Source organism: Aulonocara sp. 'chitande type north' Nkhata Bay, linkage group LG5 (genome assembly GCF_057382095.1).
Source record: "Aulonocara sp. 'chitande type north' Nkhata Bay isolate Kocher_YH1m ecotype deep benthic linkage group LG5, A_spYH_male_GT1.1, whole genome shotgun sequence".
Taxonomy (NCBI): domain Eukaryota; kingdom Metazoa; phylum Chordata; class Actinopteri; order Cichliformes; family Cichlidae; genus Aulonocara; species Aulonocara sp. 'chitande type north' Nkhata Bay.
The window spans coordinates 24,248,549-24,262,668 of record NC_141348.1 but is presented as its reverse complement, the minus strand read 5'-3'; the positions used below and the strand labels follow the sequence as shown (position 1 = coordinate 24,262,668).

The following is a 14,120-nucleotide window of genomic DNA, read 5'->3' as shown; positions in this document are numbered from 1 at the left end:
GTTCTCACTGATGGAAGGAGGTTTTGGCTCAAAATCTCACGATACATGGCCCCATTCATTCTGTCCTTAACACGGATCAGTCGTCCTGTCCCCTTGGCAGAAAAACAGCCCCATAGCATGATGTTTCCACCCCCATGCTTCACAGTAGGTATGGTGTTCTTGGGATGCAACTCAGTATTCTTCTTCCTCCAAACACGACGAGTTGAGTTTATACCAAAAAGTTCTACTTTGGTTTCATCTGACCACATGACATTCTCCCAATCCTCTGCTGTATCATCCATGTGCTCTCTGGCAAACTTCAGACGGGCCTGGACATGCACTGGCTTCAGCAGCGGAACACGTCTGGCACTGCGGGATTTGATTCCCTGCCGTTGTAGTGTGTTACTGATGGTGACCTTTGTTACTTTGGTCCCAGCTCTCTGCAGGTCATTCACCAGGTCCCCCCGTGTGGTTCTGGGATCTTTGCTCACCGTTCTCATGATCATTTTGACCCCACGGGATGAGATCTTGCGTGGAGCCCCAGATCGAGGGAGATTATCAGTGGTCTTGTATGTCTTCCATTTTCTGATGATTGCTCCCACAGTTGATTTTTTCACACCAAGCTGCTTGCCTATTGTAGATTCACTCTTCCCAGTCTGGTGCAGGTCTACAATACTTTTCCTGGTGTCCTTCGAAAGCTCTTTGGTCTTGGCCATGGCGGAGTTTGGAGTCTGACTGTTTGAGGCTGTGGACAGGTGTCTTTTATACAGATGATGAGTTCAAACAGGTGCCATTCATACAGGTAACGAGTGGGGGACAGAAAAGCTTCTTACAGAAGACGTTACAGGTCTGTGAGAGCCAGAGATTTTCCTTGTTTGAGGTGACCAAATACTTATTTTCCACCCTAATTTACGAATAAATTCTTTACAAATCCTACCATGTGGATTCATGGATTTTTTTTTCACATTCTGTCTCTCACAGTTGAAGTGTACCTCTGGTGCAAATTACTGACCTCTGTCATCATTTTAAGTGGGGGAACTTGCACAATCGGTGGCTGACTAAATACTTTTTTGCCCCACTGTATGTGATTGTTTTTTTTTTCTATTTCAAACATTAAAAGAATATTGTGATGAAGTCACTTTTTCCCATTTGTTCTAATAAAGAACACAAAGGTAAACAATAACTTTGGCAGGATTATTGTATATGTTTGACTTGTCAGTTACAGTCTACATAGAAATTTGAACGTGGAGAACTGGAATTTATTGAAATGCAACCAACAGTTGAAGCTAGGTAAAACATTTTTTTAAAGTTTCAATCCTACAGTTTAAGTCTCAGTAGATCTCAGTGGTCCACACATTACGAGATAGTGAAAACCTTTCAAAATACAAAATGCTTTGAATGAAGCAGAACTGTAAGCAGACGTAAAGGATTCATAACAAGAGGGAACATGGAGCCATTTCCAAGAACGACAAGGAAGAACCTTCCTCGTTGACCTTAAAGCAACAGCTTGACTGTAAAGTCATGTACATGATTCCCACTTGTATTATATTTCCAAAACTTTCAACGACCTCTCATGGCTGTCTTTACGGGATGAAGTTAACCATCTCCATGACAACTCAGTTTTGTATTACTTCAAGAGGATTCTTGACATTTACTTGGAAGTTTCCAAAGAGGACTTGTGATGGCAAATGAATCACTTAAATTACTTTATGAAACCTGCACTCCACACTGTATATAAATGCCACTTGTTTTGCACATATTCAACTCTGTATATTTTATATATTTTATTATTATTATTATTATTATTTTTTTTTTTTTTTTACTATTTAATTTGTAAAAATGTGTATACACACACACACACACACACACACACACACACACACACACACACACACACACACACACACACACACACGTAGGAAAATATTTAGTATACACATCCAGAAATGCATACACTATTATATATTGTACATATATTTATTAGTTTCAGGTTGGCCATTCTTGTATTTTGCTCGTTTGTGTTGTTGTGTTTGCACATCTCTGTTGCTTGTGGGGCTCGCACACAAGAATTTCACTCGCATGTGCTGTGCCAGTGTGCCTGCACATGTGATGTGACAATAAAAAGTGATTTGATTTGATTTGAAGTGATATTTGATGGTATAAGAAGTACACCGAGTAAAAATGTGAAACCTCTAGTCCAATTTGGGCACAGCACTAATTTCCTATTCAAAATCAGATGAATGTCCAAATGTTTCCTGCAGCCAAATTACTCAAAGTTTGAGGTAATAAATACCAGCATTACTGATCCAGTCTGGTTTACTTATGAAAGAGGGAATCTAGTAATAATTTTTTACTCGGTACTGTCGGTTGATGCTCAGGTGGCCAAAGTGGTGGACCCTCTACTTTGCTTTACCAGAGACAGTTAAGAAAGATCATGTCTTACATATTCACTAATGACTTAATAGCATGGATGATGCTTTTCTATCTCTTGCAGTATCGACCAGTTCAGAGCACTTTACTTTTAGATCAGTAGGTGAAATATCCAAAGACTGCAGTTGGTCTGAAACACTGCTGTCAGCCTTGTAACATGTACTGAAAGAATCAGCCCCGATATATGAATTGTCGCTGTCCTTCAGTCGAAATCTGGGAATGCTAGAAATGGTTTTACAATATTACTGCTTGATTTTTAAAGCCTTAAATGATGGGGCTTCTGTCCACATCAGCAATCTTTTAACTTTTTTTATGATTCACGATTCTCTACTTGGCCCTAAACTTAGGAATTTGTTAACTGAGTCCCTCATCTGTGGAATTCTCTACTTGGAGATCTCAGGCAGGCACACTCAGAGTTGATTACTACACACTGCTTGTTTTTAAGTGGAGACAACAAACAGTGTTGGTCAATGATACAGTCATTGTGCATTTAACAAAGTATCTGTCATGATATTATGTAATAGAAATTAATGTTAAATATGTTTCTGGTTAAAATGATTTAGTCTTTCCTAAACACTAAATAGCCATCTATGGATAATGGGAAGTTGCCTCTACCCCCAAAGAGCCAATCAACAGCCCAACTGGGGAACACAACTTTTAAATCCAACAATATGTGCTTGAAGTGTAGAAAAAGGGGATAATCAAAAATGTCTAATTAGAAATTACAGCCATTTTTACTTACTTACTTACTTACTTACTTAGTCCTCCAATTTCAGAGGTGCAAAAGTAATTGGATATTTGCCTGACAAGCATTCATGGCCAGATGAGGCGTGTCCTCTCAGTATTTCATGAAAATTAAGCAGATAAAAAGTCGGACGTTCGTTTGAAGTGTTGAACCTGATTTTGGTAGGAGTCCAGCACTAGGCTGAAAAACAAAAAATAAAACTACCAGAAAGATCGGAAAAACTTAAGGAGTGGCCAAATTAACAATCTGGTACATAGTTTTAAAAAAAGAAGAATGCTCTGGCAAGTGTAGAGACATCAAAACGCCTGAAAGACTACAGAAGATAGCTAAAGGCACAAAATTCTTTTTATGGTTAAGAAAAACAACTTTACAGCATCTAGATAGATACCGTATATAAAACAATCTAAAACAATCCACAGATGCCTTCATGAATGTAAATACAGAGAGACAGAAGATGGAAATCACTGGTTATGAATTGGTATTGACATGTACAGCTGGTAGTGGGACCTTGTCATAGTGTTTAGTGATGATATGACTGCCATCAGAAGTAGCAGGATGAATTATGACTTGTACAGAGTTATACTATCTCTGCCCAGGTTCAGCGAAATCCTGCTAAACTAATTGGAGAATGGCCCAAAACATACTGCAAAAGTAACCAAAGAGCTTTTCAAGGCAAAGAAATGAGATATTCTTAAATGCCCATGTCAGTCACCAGATCTCACCAAACAGTGAGGTTTTTAAAAACTGAAGATAAAACTGAATACTGAATCAAGCAGCAACCGAAGGTAGCTGCAGTCAAGACCTGGCAGTTCATCTCAAGATTGGAAACAGCATTTGGTGCTGTCCATGGGTTCACTGACTGACTACAGCTACTTGAGGCAACTGTTGCTGTTATTTGGCGCAATATAAATAAAATTGAATCTAAGGAACTGAATTGAATTAAAATGATTTTCATCCAAGTCTTAAAAACAATCCTTCTAATTCGATCGTGGCTCAAGAGTTGGGAGTTCGCCTTGTAATCGGAAAGTTGCCAGTTCGAGCCCCGGCTTGGACAGTCTCAGTCGTTGTGTCCTTGGGCAAGACACTTCACCCGTTGCCTACTGGTGGTGGTCAGAGGGCCCGGTGGCGCCAGTGTCCGGCAGCCTCGCCTCTGTCAGTGCGCCTCAGGGTGGCTGTGGCTACAATGTAGCTTGCCATCACCAGTGTGTGAATGTGTGATGACTGGATGTGTAAAGCACTTTGGAGTCCTTAGGGACTAGTAAACCCATTTACCATTAAAATTGTCAGTTCATCCAAAAAATAGCCGTAATTCTGAAACAGTTTATGCAATGCTTTTTTTTTAACCCCCTTGAATTACCACTAAAAGCACTTCAATCACATCTTGATTTTGTGGTGGTGTACAGAGACAAAATTACAAAAAAAAGTCAGAATTCTGACTTTTTCTCAGAATTCTGGGGCAAAAAAAACGACGCCCACATTTTTTCTCCACTGGTCCTAACCCACTTCCGTACAAATTTAAACAATTGTGTCGCTGACCAAAATTTATGGACCTAACTATGAACCACTCATGTTGAATGCATGTCTACTTGTTACTATAGCAAAGTGTGAAAAGCAAGGCTCAGTGATAATTATGATGTAGTCGAACCATTAATGAATGAATAATACAAGACCAAAGACTGTAAAATTGAGTTTCCTTCAAAAGAGTACTTTTTGGCCTAGGTATATGTCAAGAGCACAGTATTAGTGTAGTAGTATGACCCACCCGAGCTTTCAACTGTGTAGAGTGAGCCTGGCCAAGATGAGGCTATGCGTTGCTGTGGATTTGTGTTCAATTCTGGTCACATAATCACGCTTTACTTAAAGCAACCAGCAACAGGCCCCTGATTGTTTTCTACCTTGTTGTCAAATGGGAAATTAAGACCTAAATGCAATCAATTACCTAGTAAGATGAAACACCATCAATGACAACAGACTCAGAGGCACAAAGACAAGATTTTATCCAGGAAGTAATTTTGTGTCTTGACAGCATCTAGTATAATCAGCAGATTGTTCAACGCTTTTTGTTGTTGTTGTTTTCGTTTGGTCTTTAACTGTGTTTTGGTTTGGTTATTGCTGATGTTTCCAGCATCATTGGGGTTTTCTCGAATAAGATGAAAATTAATTTTACCACTAAAATGTAATTCCTAATTCATTAAAACAAATGCAAAACATTGAGGCCTAATTTGTTTTTGTTATCTTGTAAACTGTGAGCTGTTTGAGAGGAAGCCGAAAATCCTGTTCAGTCTTTCATTTACTTGTGTGGAATAACAATGGCAGACTCAGGCTTATCATTTAACACAAAAAGTACTGACAGATTAAATTACAGTTATTTACAGTATTGAATAGCTTCTTTGAGACTTGATGAGAGGAACCTATTCCTTAGTATAATAAACTGGAGGTGGCACAGAAGCTAAAAAAGATAAAACATTGGAAAGCTATAGCTTTTAGAGAAGTAATGACATATGATTGTTTGTCTTAGGAGGACTATTTCTATTTAAATAAGCACATTTCCCATGATTGCACATGGGCAACAGTATTTTTGTGCATATTTTGAAAACACTGTTGCTAATTCTTTCACTTTTTTTATTCTTTTAATTTGAGTGTAAAACAGCTATCTCAGCTTTTAACATAAATTCAAATGGTAAACCTTTAGTGTCACAGTTATATATGGTATAAAATGCTAAATGCATCCTTTGTTTCCTATACCAGATGGAAACATGACAGTTCGTTTAGGTAATAGGAGAATGCCATCTGGTCCCATCCCAGCAAAGGTATGTTCAAAGGATTTAACGCAGGCTGACAGATGCTGGATCCAAACAAACACACAATAAGTCCATTATACAGAAAATGCAATCTGTTATTGCGAGTTCAAGAGGAAGGCACAAACTGTGCTTCCAGCACAGAGACACACACTAGCAGATGACAGTAGGATGCAGAGTATGTAAACACTACTGTATATGCAAATATTTAGCAGCCCTGCTTAACATTCAGGCTTATGTGGGTTTTTGCAGATGATCAAATTAATTTGCTCCATCAACAGCCTGCATCATGTTTAGAGATGTGTCGAGGTTTGCACAAAAAATACTGTACTGAGAATAATAGAGAATAATAAGAGATTTGCATAAATACATCAGAGGATATTTCATATCGAATTACAATCACGCAGTTGTGCTCCATAATCAGATCCCTTTGAATCAACTTAAATTACTTTTGCCACATGCGTGTACTCTAAACAGGGATTGTATAAGTAGCATTCATTTGCCACTAGACATGTTTGCAATTTCAATGAGGCTTCTCCCGACAAAACTCGCTTTAGTTTAGCACTTGGATAGAAGAGGTGGGCAAGTTGAGATTCTCAATGAGATTGAAATCATGTCAGATTTTAGGCCTTAAGTGATTATTACGCTCCTGCTTCCATGTGCCCCATGAGCGCTTTATTGATGATTCCTGTTTCTCTGCTTGTGCCCAAAGGTGACCGGGCATTTGCTGTCTGATTCCCTCAGCTGTGGAACTCCCCACCTATCTCAGATTGGCACATGAAGATTTGATTACCACACATTTACTGCTTGTTTAGTGGGGACAAAAGACCATTTATAGAACAAACCATAACAGAATTAAGTGACATGATTAACGCTTTTTCTTGGCAATTAAAGCAATCTTATCTTTCTTCTAGACATGCTGTTGCATGTTCGGAGGCAGCAGGCAGTATCTGCAGCCAAGCTTTGTGATATAAGACTCTCTCCAGTTAGTGCCCAGAATGTGAATGAAAAGGAGAAAGTGGACAACTTTCTTTTTTTTGTTATTGCTGTTAATAGCTTTCTTAACTTTGAGAGATGTGAATGGGTCCCTCAACAGCAGGCTGTGTAATGACTTGAAATTGAAAACAAACATTACACAGAGCTCAAGTGTCATTGGGTAAATTTAATAACCATCTGTACCAGTTCTGTGGTGCTCAGGCTGACTTTGTTTGACCTCAGTGGAGAAAAGCAAGCGAAAAGAAAAATTTCCCTCACCAATAGACAATATACATTAATTTCCTCTGGTGTATTTAAGCTACATTTATAGTCTGCTGTTTTTGTGGTTTTAAAGTTTTAAAATTAAAATTTCATAATAAAAAAAAAAAATCTTCTGCTGTGGCAATAATTATAATAATAATTGAGGCCAGTGAGGCAGATGAGAGGTTAATTAGGTGAAATATATTTTTTGGACAATTTAAAAAAAAAACTTTTTTAAGTCTCATTATAATAATTATTATTTTAAAACAAACTCCCCCCTGAAATCCTTTAGCGTTTAGATTGGTGATATTCACTGATGCGGGGATTGGACATGTGGGCAGAAAGCATCTGTAGACATAATACTGATGTGTACGGTGTGAACTTGTCACTAAAGCCAATCACATGGAAGCAACTCAGTGCATTTCAGCATGCAGACGTGGTAAAAACAACCTGTTAAAGTCTGATCATCAAAAAGGGGGAGAAAGATTTTTTTAAGTGACTATGAATGTGTATGGTTGGTTCTTGGTGCCAGATGGACTGGCCTGGCTGGAGTATTTCAGAAACTGCTAATTTACTGGGATTTTTCCACAGTGAGGTTTATACAGAATTGTCCAAAAAAGAGAAAATATCCAGTGAGAAATGAAAATGCCTTGTTGATGCCAGATGTCAGAGGAAAATGTCCACACTGCAAGGAAGGCAACAGTACTTCAAATGACCACTTGTTACAACAAAGGTATGCAGAAGAGCATCTCCGAATGCAGAATATCTCGAACCTTGAAGCAGACAGGCTACAGCAGCAGAGGACCACACTGGGTGGCACGCCTGTCAACTAAGAACAGGAAACATAGGCTACAATTTATTCATGCTCACTAAAGATGGACATTAGAAGATTGGGAAATGTTGTTGAGGCTTGATTTCTGCTGCAACATTCAGATGATAGGGTCAGAATTTGACTTAAATAACAGCACTGATCCATCTACTGTATTAACAGTCTAGGTGGATGGTGGTGGTGTAATAGTTTTGTTTGGGCCCCTTAGTACCTGCTGAGCACAGCCTGGGTATTGTTGTTGACCATGTTCAACCCTGACCACAGTGTACCCATGATTTGGTGGCCACTTCGAGGAGGATAAAATAAGAAAACACATATTCTTTCCTCAGTCAAAAACAACTAAAAATCATTACATTTTAAGGGGATGGTTAAATTCTAATAAAGTAAAATAAAATAAAATAAGGGAACTTCATTTATACAGCATTTTTCAGAAAAGACATGCAAAGGCTTTAAAGTGCTTAATTAACTTGGCACTTAGTTATTGGTGCTCTTGTGACCAGTACAAACTGGTTAATAACTGAATATTCCTAGTGGAAAATCAAATATTACCATTATCCAGGTGATCGCCATTATATAGTAGAGTGCATTTGAAGTAGCACAATCCATTAACAAAGAAAACAAATGATAATGAACTTAATTTATGCAATAACTTTTCTAACTATGTTACAACATGCATTTTAGATAAAAGATGCACAAGATCTTTTAAACACTTTATCAAATTAGAGATTAAATGAAACAGGCGGCCAAAGCATTTACAATCACATCTCCATTGCCTCCAGCACAACATGACTAAAATTTGTCACACTGCTGGCGTTCTCCATTATCTTCCTGATGTTATTAGGTCTTGATTAGCACTCTATTTCATATTTATTTATAATGTGAGAGGTTACAGCTCTGTAATTCCATTTGTACAACATGATTGTGCTTCAAGGGACTAAAATTAAATCTCTCAGTGTCTGGACCAGATCTGGACATTGTATGGCCTCTAGGCAACATCCGGCCCTTTGGTTGTCCCTGAGTGGTGAGGTCAATGGTAAAGTAGGATTCAAACATAAATATCCACCATACAGTAGTTTGAATCACCATTAGGAGACTAAAGTTGCAGAGAAGTACAAGAATTTGACTGATGCAGAGTGGCAACAGACACCTGAACCTTTGCTATTAAAGCTGTAAAAGCAACAAGCTTCACACATTCAGGGACGGATTAGTCAAGATCAACCATAAGACTAGCCATAAACTCAGAAAAACTAGTAAGCCATGATGGGGAGTTAAAAAACAAAGCGGGCAATTTTGACAGCCCAGACAATCGTTTGTTGTATCTGGGGTAAAGAAGATTATTAAGACCTGGCAGTGTGCACTGAATGAAAGGGACTCAGGCAGAGAATTCTAGGGAGGTAACTTAGATAACGTAGATAAGCTGGGGCTGAAAGGGGATTGTTGATTAAATAGTGGTAAACTGTTGGCATGTATTTTCACTTTTTCATTGCCTAATTGTAACATTTAGCTCCACCTGTAGCACTTTATAAAGAAATAAAATTTATATTAATTATTGGTTCTGATGTGGCCCCTTGGGAAAAATTAATTGCCTACCCCCATCATTTTGAATCAATCACAGGCATTTTGGAAAAGATGATCTGTCGAGCATGAGCACTGACTCTCACACCATGACAACTGTAAGCTGAATGAGCAGTTCAGACTGACATGCGCATGTATGTTCCTCCAGTACTGACAGTCATCGTAGAAAGTGTGGACGTGCCGCAGCTGTGTTCAGTCTTGTGGTGAACTCAACTTATGAACTATTCAATGATTTTGTTTTGATATTCCTTTTTTTGTTGTCCCAGGTCAAAGCACATTTTAGTTATTTGAGCAGGTTTAGAGTGAAGATAAGTTGGAAAACTGTAGACATGAAGCCATACATGGAAGTAAAGCAGCTCTGCAGTACCTCCTGTGTCACATTCCTGTTGTGTTATCTCACCAAGCGGGAGATAAAACCAACAAGGGAGGGTAACTGGAGAGAGAACTGAGGTTCCAATGACAGCCATGCAATATCAGTGAGATCTGAGCTTAAGTAATCAACGTCTCTCATCTAACAAAATCTGGATAATTTTTAAACTTGTTCATTAGATTATAAACTTATAACTGGGATTCCTACTTTTGCATTAAAAAAAAGCAAATATCACATTGACATAAATATTCATATATTTATATTCTCTTTGAGTTACTTCTACGCCGTTGTTTGTTGCTCATTAGATTTGTCATTGATACACTACTCACCTATCCAACAACTGACAGTGCATATGTGTCCAAAATCATTTCTAATGGGAGAAATCTGGAATAGACAGGGTTTATGCTACTGCTTGTATTCTTGCCAAACTAAGTATTTGGGGGAGAAGGGCCTTGGTAAGAGAACAGACCAAGTAACAAACGATAACTTTGGGAGACCTGAAGAAATCCTTGGTTGAGATGTGAGAAATCTCTCTAAGGCTTACCATCAATGCCCTGATCTCTAATCTGGTCAACTGAGACGTTTTCTGGTTTGATGAATCTGTGATTGAACTTTTTGGCATCAATTCTGAACCTTGTGTCTGGACAAAAATTGGTGTCAATTAACAATATTCTCAATATTCAGGTGTGATGGCGGCAGCATCATTTTGTGTGTTTGTGTGGTGGTCTGGTCAGGGTTATGCTGAATGGCAGTACAGTACACCAAGATGAAAATATGTTTAAGAGTGCTAAGGGTAGGGTAGATGTTTCAGCTTCCAACATGAAAAAAATTGCTCTACCTCCTGATCACACAGATTAATGACTTCATCATCACATGAAGTTGACTTTTCTTGGTGTGGTGGAGAAATGGCTGCTTTTTATTTTGTCAAGTGTTGCAAGTCTACCCTCTGCTTTTTCTGATACTCTGAAAACAGAGATTCTCACCAGCTGATCACACCAGCAGTTCTAGTCCCCGGAGCGAGGCTTTTAATCCTGGAGAACCTGCAAGGAGACCACGGGAATGGCTAACAGGAGGAAATATAAACCATCTGTTCCAACAATCATCATGGGAAATGTGAAGTCCTTGGACAGTGAGATGGATGAGCCTGGTGAGCAGTTTAAGAACCAGAGAGAATAATGAGTGTAGTTTGATTTCACGGAGCCACACTCACACTTCCCAAACCACAGTGTGACTTTTCCTGGCAGACAGGGAAATTAATCTCAGTGGTAAGAATTAACACTGAGCTTACAGTTTTTAAGTAAGTGGTCTAATCTCAGTAATGTTATTTTAAAAGAATGTGTCTGTGGCCTGAATTTTGAACTGCTAGCTCTGGGAATTTGTCCATCTTACCTGCCAAGGGAATTGTTGTCCCATCATTGCTATTGCTGGTTGAATCCAGTTCCTCCATCATTCCTCCATCAGCTGCTGCAGAAGTCATCCAAATGACTGTGGCTGAATGCATAATGAATGGATGCAAACCACCCTATGCACCACTTGCTGGATAGGCAGCACAACATTTTGTCTTTTTGTCTGCTTCAAACCACAACAGCCACATTTAGTATGAGTTTATCGGGCTTCTTTTCCTATTTTGTTCAGATTTTGATTTATTGAGCTCTTTGCTTTTTTCTATGTTTATTTTATTGAGCTGTTTAATGTTTTGAATCTATTTTTGTTTGGATTGTTGTTTTGTTATGTTTTGGCTGCTATAACACAATAGTTTCCCAACTTTTATAATAACTAGACCACATCTTATCTTGTGTGACCAAAGCCCTGACTTGAATGCAGTCAAACTTCACCTTGAGATGCCTGAAAATGTCTTCCTTTATCTCCTTACTTGTCTCCTATGTTACTGAATATTTACTTAAACATTAACTTTAGCATTTAATCTAATAAACTGTAAGAGATCGTACTTTGGATACTGGTATTTGATTCAGTAAGTTTGAGATGATACTGGGTGCAATTCTAGAAAATACTGCACTTTTCACATAGTAAATGAGTAAATTAAAACATGACAAAACACAATCACAAACTGTAAATTCTCATCAATTATAGGTAATTTAACCCAAGACACTCTGAGAAATAAAAATCAATTTGTCAAGTACAGCTAGCTGCCATGGAGAAATCAGTATAGGTCTCTGGATAATCTGCTGTAATGCTTGTTGAAATGCTCCTTGATTGAATTGCTAATACATAACTAAAGCGTGAATTTGTGGGTCAAGGCAAATAACTATTTTCCATCTATGTTTTCCTCTAAGGGTGTTGTTGCTTCATGTTTATCAAGTTTATCACAATCCGCTCATTCCCTGAACCATCATGCCACAACTTTCCAAATCACATTAGCCTGCTGTAACATTTGCCTGAGAATGTCTCTTAACAACTCCCAGTTTCAGTTTGCTGTTTGCAGGCACTGGAAGAAGTTTCAATAGAGACCAGAATTGGACAATTTCATTTCTATCCAAGCCTTCCAGGTCTCCCTTTTTTTCCTGGCACGCAGACAACTGTTTCTCAGCAAGAAAAAACAATGTCAGGGCTTCTACACTGGGGTTTTCTCTGTCCTTTTTCACTTCTGTTTTGCCTTTTTCCTGGTTGTTAGAACTTGTTCTTAAAGGATTGTCTGATATTATGCAAAGGCTGTGTTGAACTAGAGGTCAAAAAAAGCAAACACAGAGAAACCGAGCAGGAAATTGCAAACACCAAACGAACAATGTATGCTTTTTGGGGTTAAAGCCCTGTGCATGAAGGTCACAAGATTGTTTTAGTTTTACCGTTCCTTTTAATGGCTAACGCTGTCCCATTTTTCCTATCATGGTGGTGTTTTTCACACTTGTGAAAATATTACTTTGATGAGTGGCTTTACAAAATCAGGAAGGCGATCACATAAACACAAAAGCATCCCTGTGACTCTCACTAAAAGCTGATATCTGCTACACTGTTACAACAAGCTCAAGTGATTACATTTCACTTTGTCATTAATTATTAAAATGGAATTATTGGTGTCATCACCATTTGGGAAAAGGTAGTATCCTGGTGACTTTTTATGTAAAAAAGAGAAAAATGAGTGCAGGAGAAAACAAGTGAAAACCTGCAGCAGCCGAAGAGCCTAAAGGCAAACAACATGCATTGTAGAGCATATGCAGTGTAAATGAATAATATGAAACAAAGTAAACAATGCAGGCAGTAAAAGAGTGACGGTTTCAAATCCCATTAATTCACAGATAACATAGGTGAAACCACTGGGAGCACAATCTGTCATCACAAACAAAAAGCCAGCTTCCACTTTTCACGGATCATTTCACGTGTACTTTGTTCTTAGGTTTCCTCTTGATTGCTTTTTCCGGGTACCAGCCTTGTGTTTTTCACAGCACAGAAGGTTCTGGAGCTCACAGTAAAACGCTTTCTCCTTATTCTTAACTAGCTGTTATTGTACCTGCGCATAGCTGGCCGTCTTATACTGTATTTCCTGTCTATGACATTACACAGTAAACGCAAAATTTCCAAAGTTTCTTACTGGAGCCAATAAAATATTACAGTGTAAGAATGTGTTGGCTCGTGCCTCCATTTCTACAAGTTATGTGATTTAAGGTGCAAAGCTACCTTGTGTCTCTTTTCCAAGAGCTCTAAATCAACAAGATAAATAGAGATGATGAGACATGCCCTGGCTAAATTTCCACCGCTTTGACAGAGAAGAGATTTACAGGTAATTCAGTGAGAGCATCTGAGCAGCTGTGGTGATTCATCTTTAATGTTTAATTGTGCAATTATGTCATTGATGTGGTGCATGAGCTTCAGATTCGAAAAACTAAAATGTCACTCTGTTTATGGTCTTGGTTGGTAGAAGTCAGGACAAAAACACTTGTTTTAGACATTCTTTCTCAGGAGTTGTGCACCCTGTGCTATTGTTTGCCTTTCATACATACTCCAGCTGCGTAATCCCTGTCTATCACATTATTTCAGGGATAAAGACCCGAGGTAAGACATGTGCTGACTACTGATGTATCCCCGCAATGCCAGCACAGAACAAAGCAGCTTTGCAGTGGTAGGAAGCACATCTGTCCTTCCGAGGGGCAGCATTTCATTTGCCTTCTTCTCATCTGCCAATATGCCACAAACAATCTTATT

General features: G+C 38.5%; 1 protein-coding gene across 1 annotated transcript in view; it reads left to right on the top strand.

Moving 5' to 3' along the window:
• rad18 (RAD18 E3 ubiquitin protein ligase) overlaps positions 1 to 13,169 on the top strand; it is a 45,768-nt gene extending 32,599 nt beyond the window's left edge. Inside the window, exon 12 of the mRNA XM_086292346.1 lies at positions 10,936 to 13,169. Coding sequence (XP_086148472.1) covers positions 10,936 to 11,029 — 94 coding nt within the window. The 3' untranslated portion in view covers positions 11,030 to 13,169. The remainder of the gene's footprint in view (positions 1 to 10,935) is intronic.
• Positions 13,170 to 14,120: the final 951 nt, after the last annotated feature.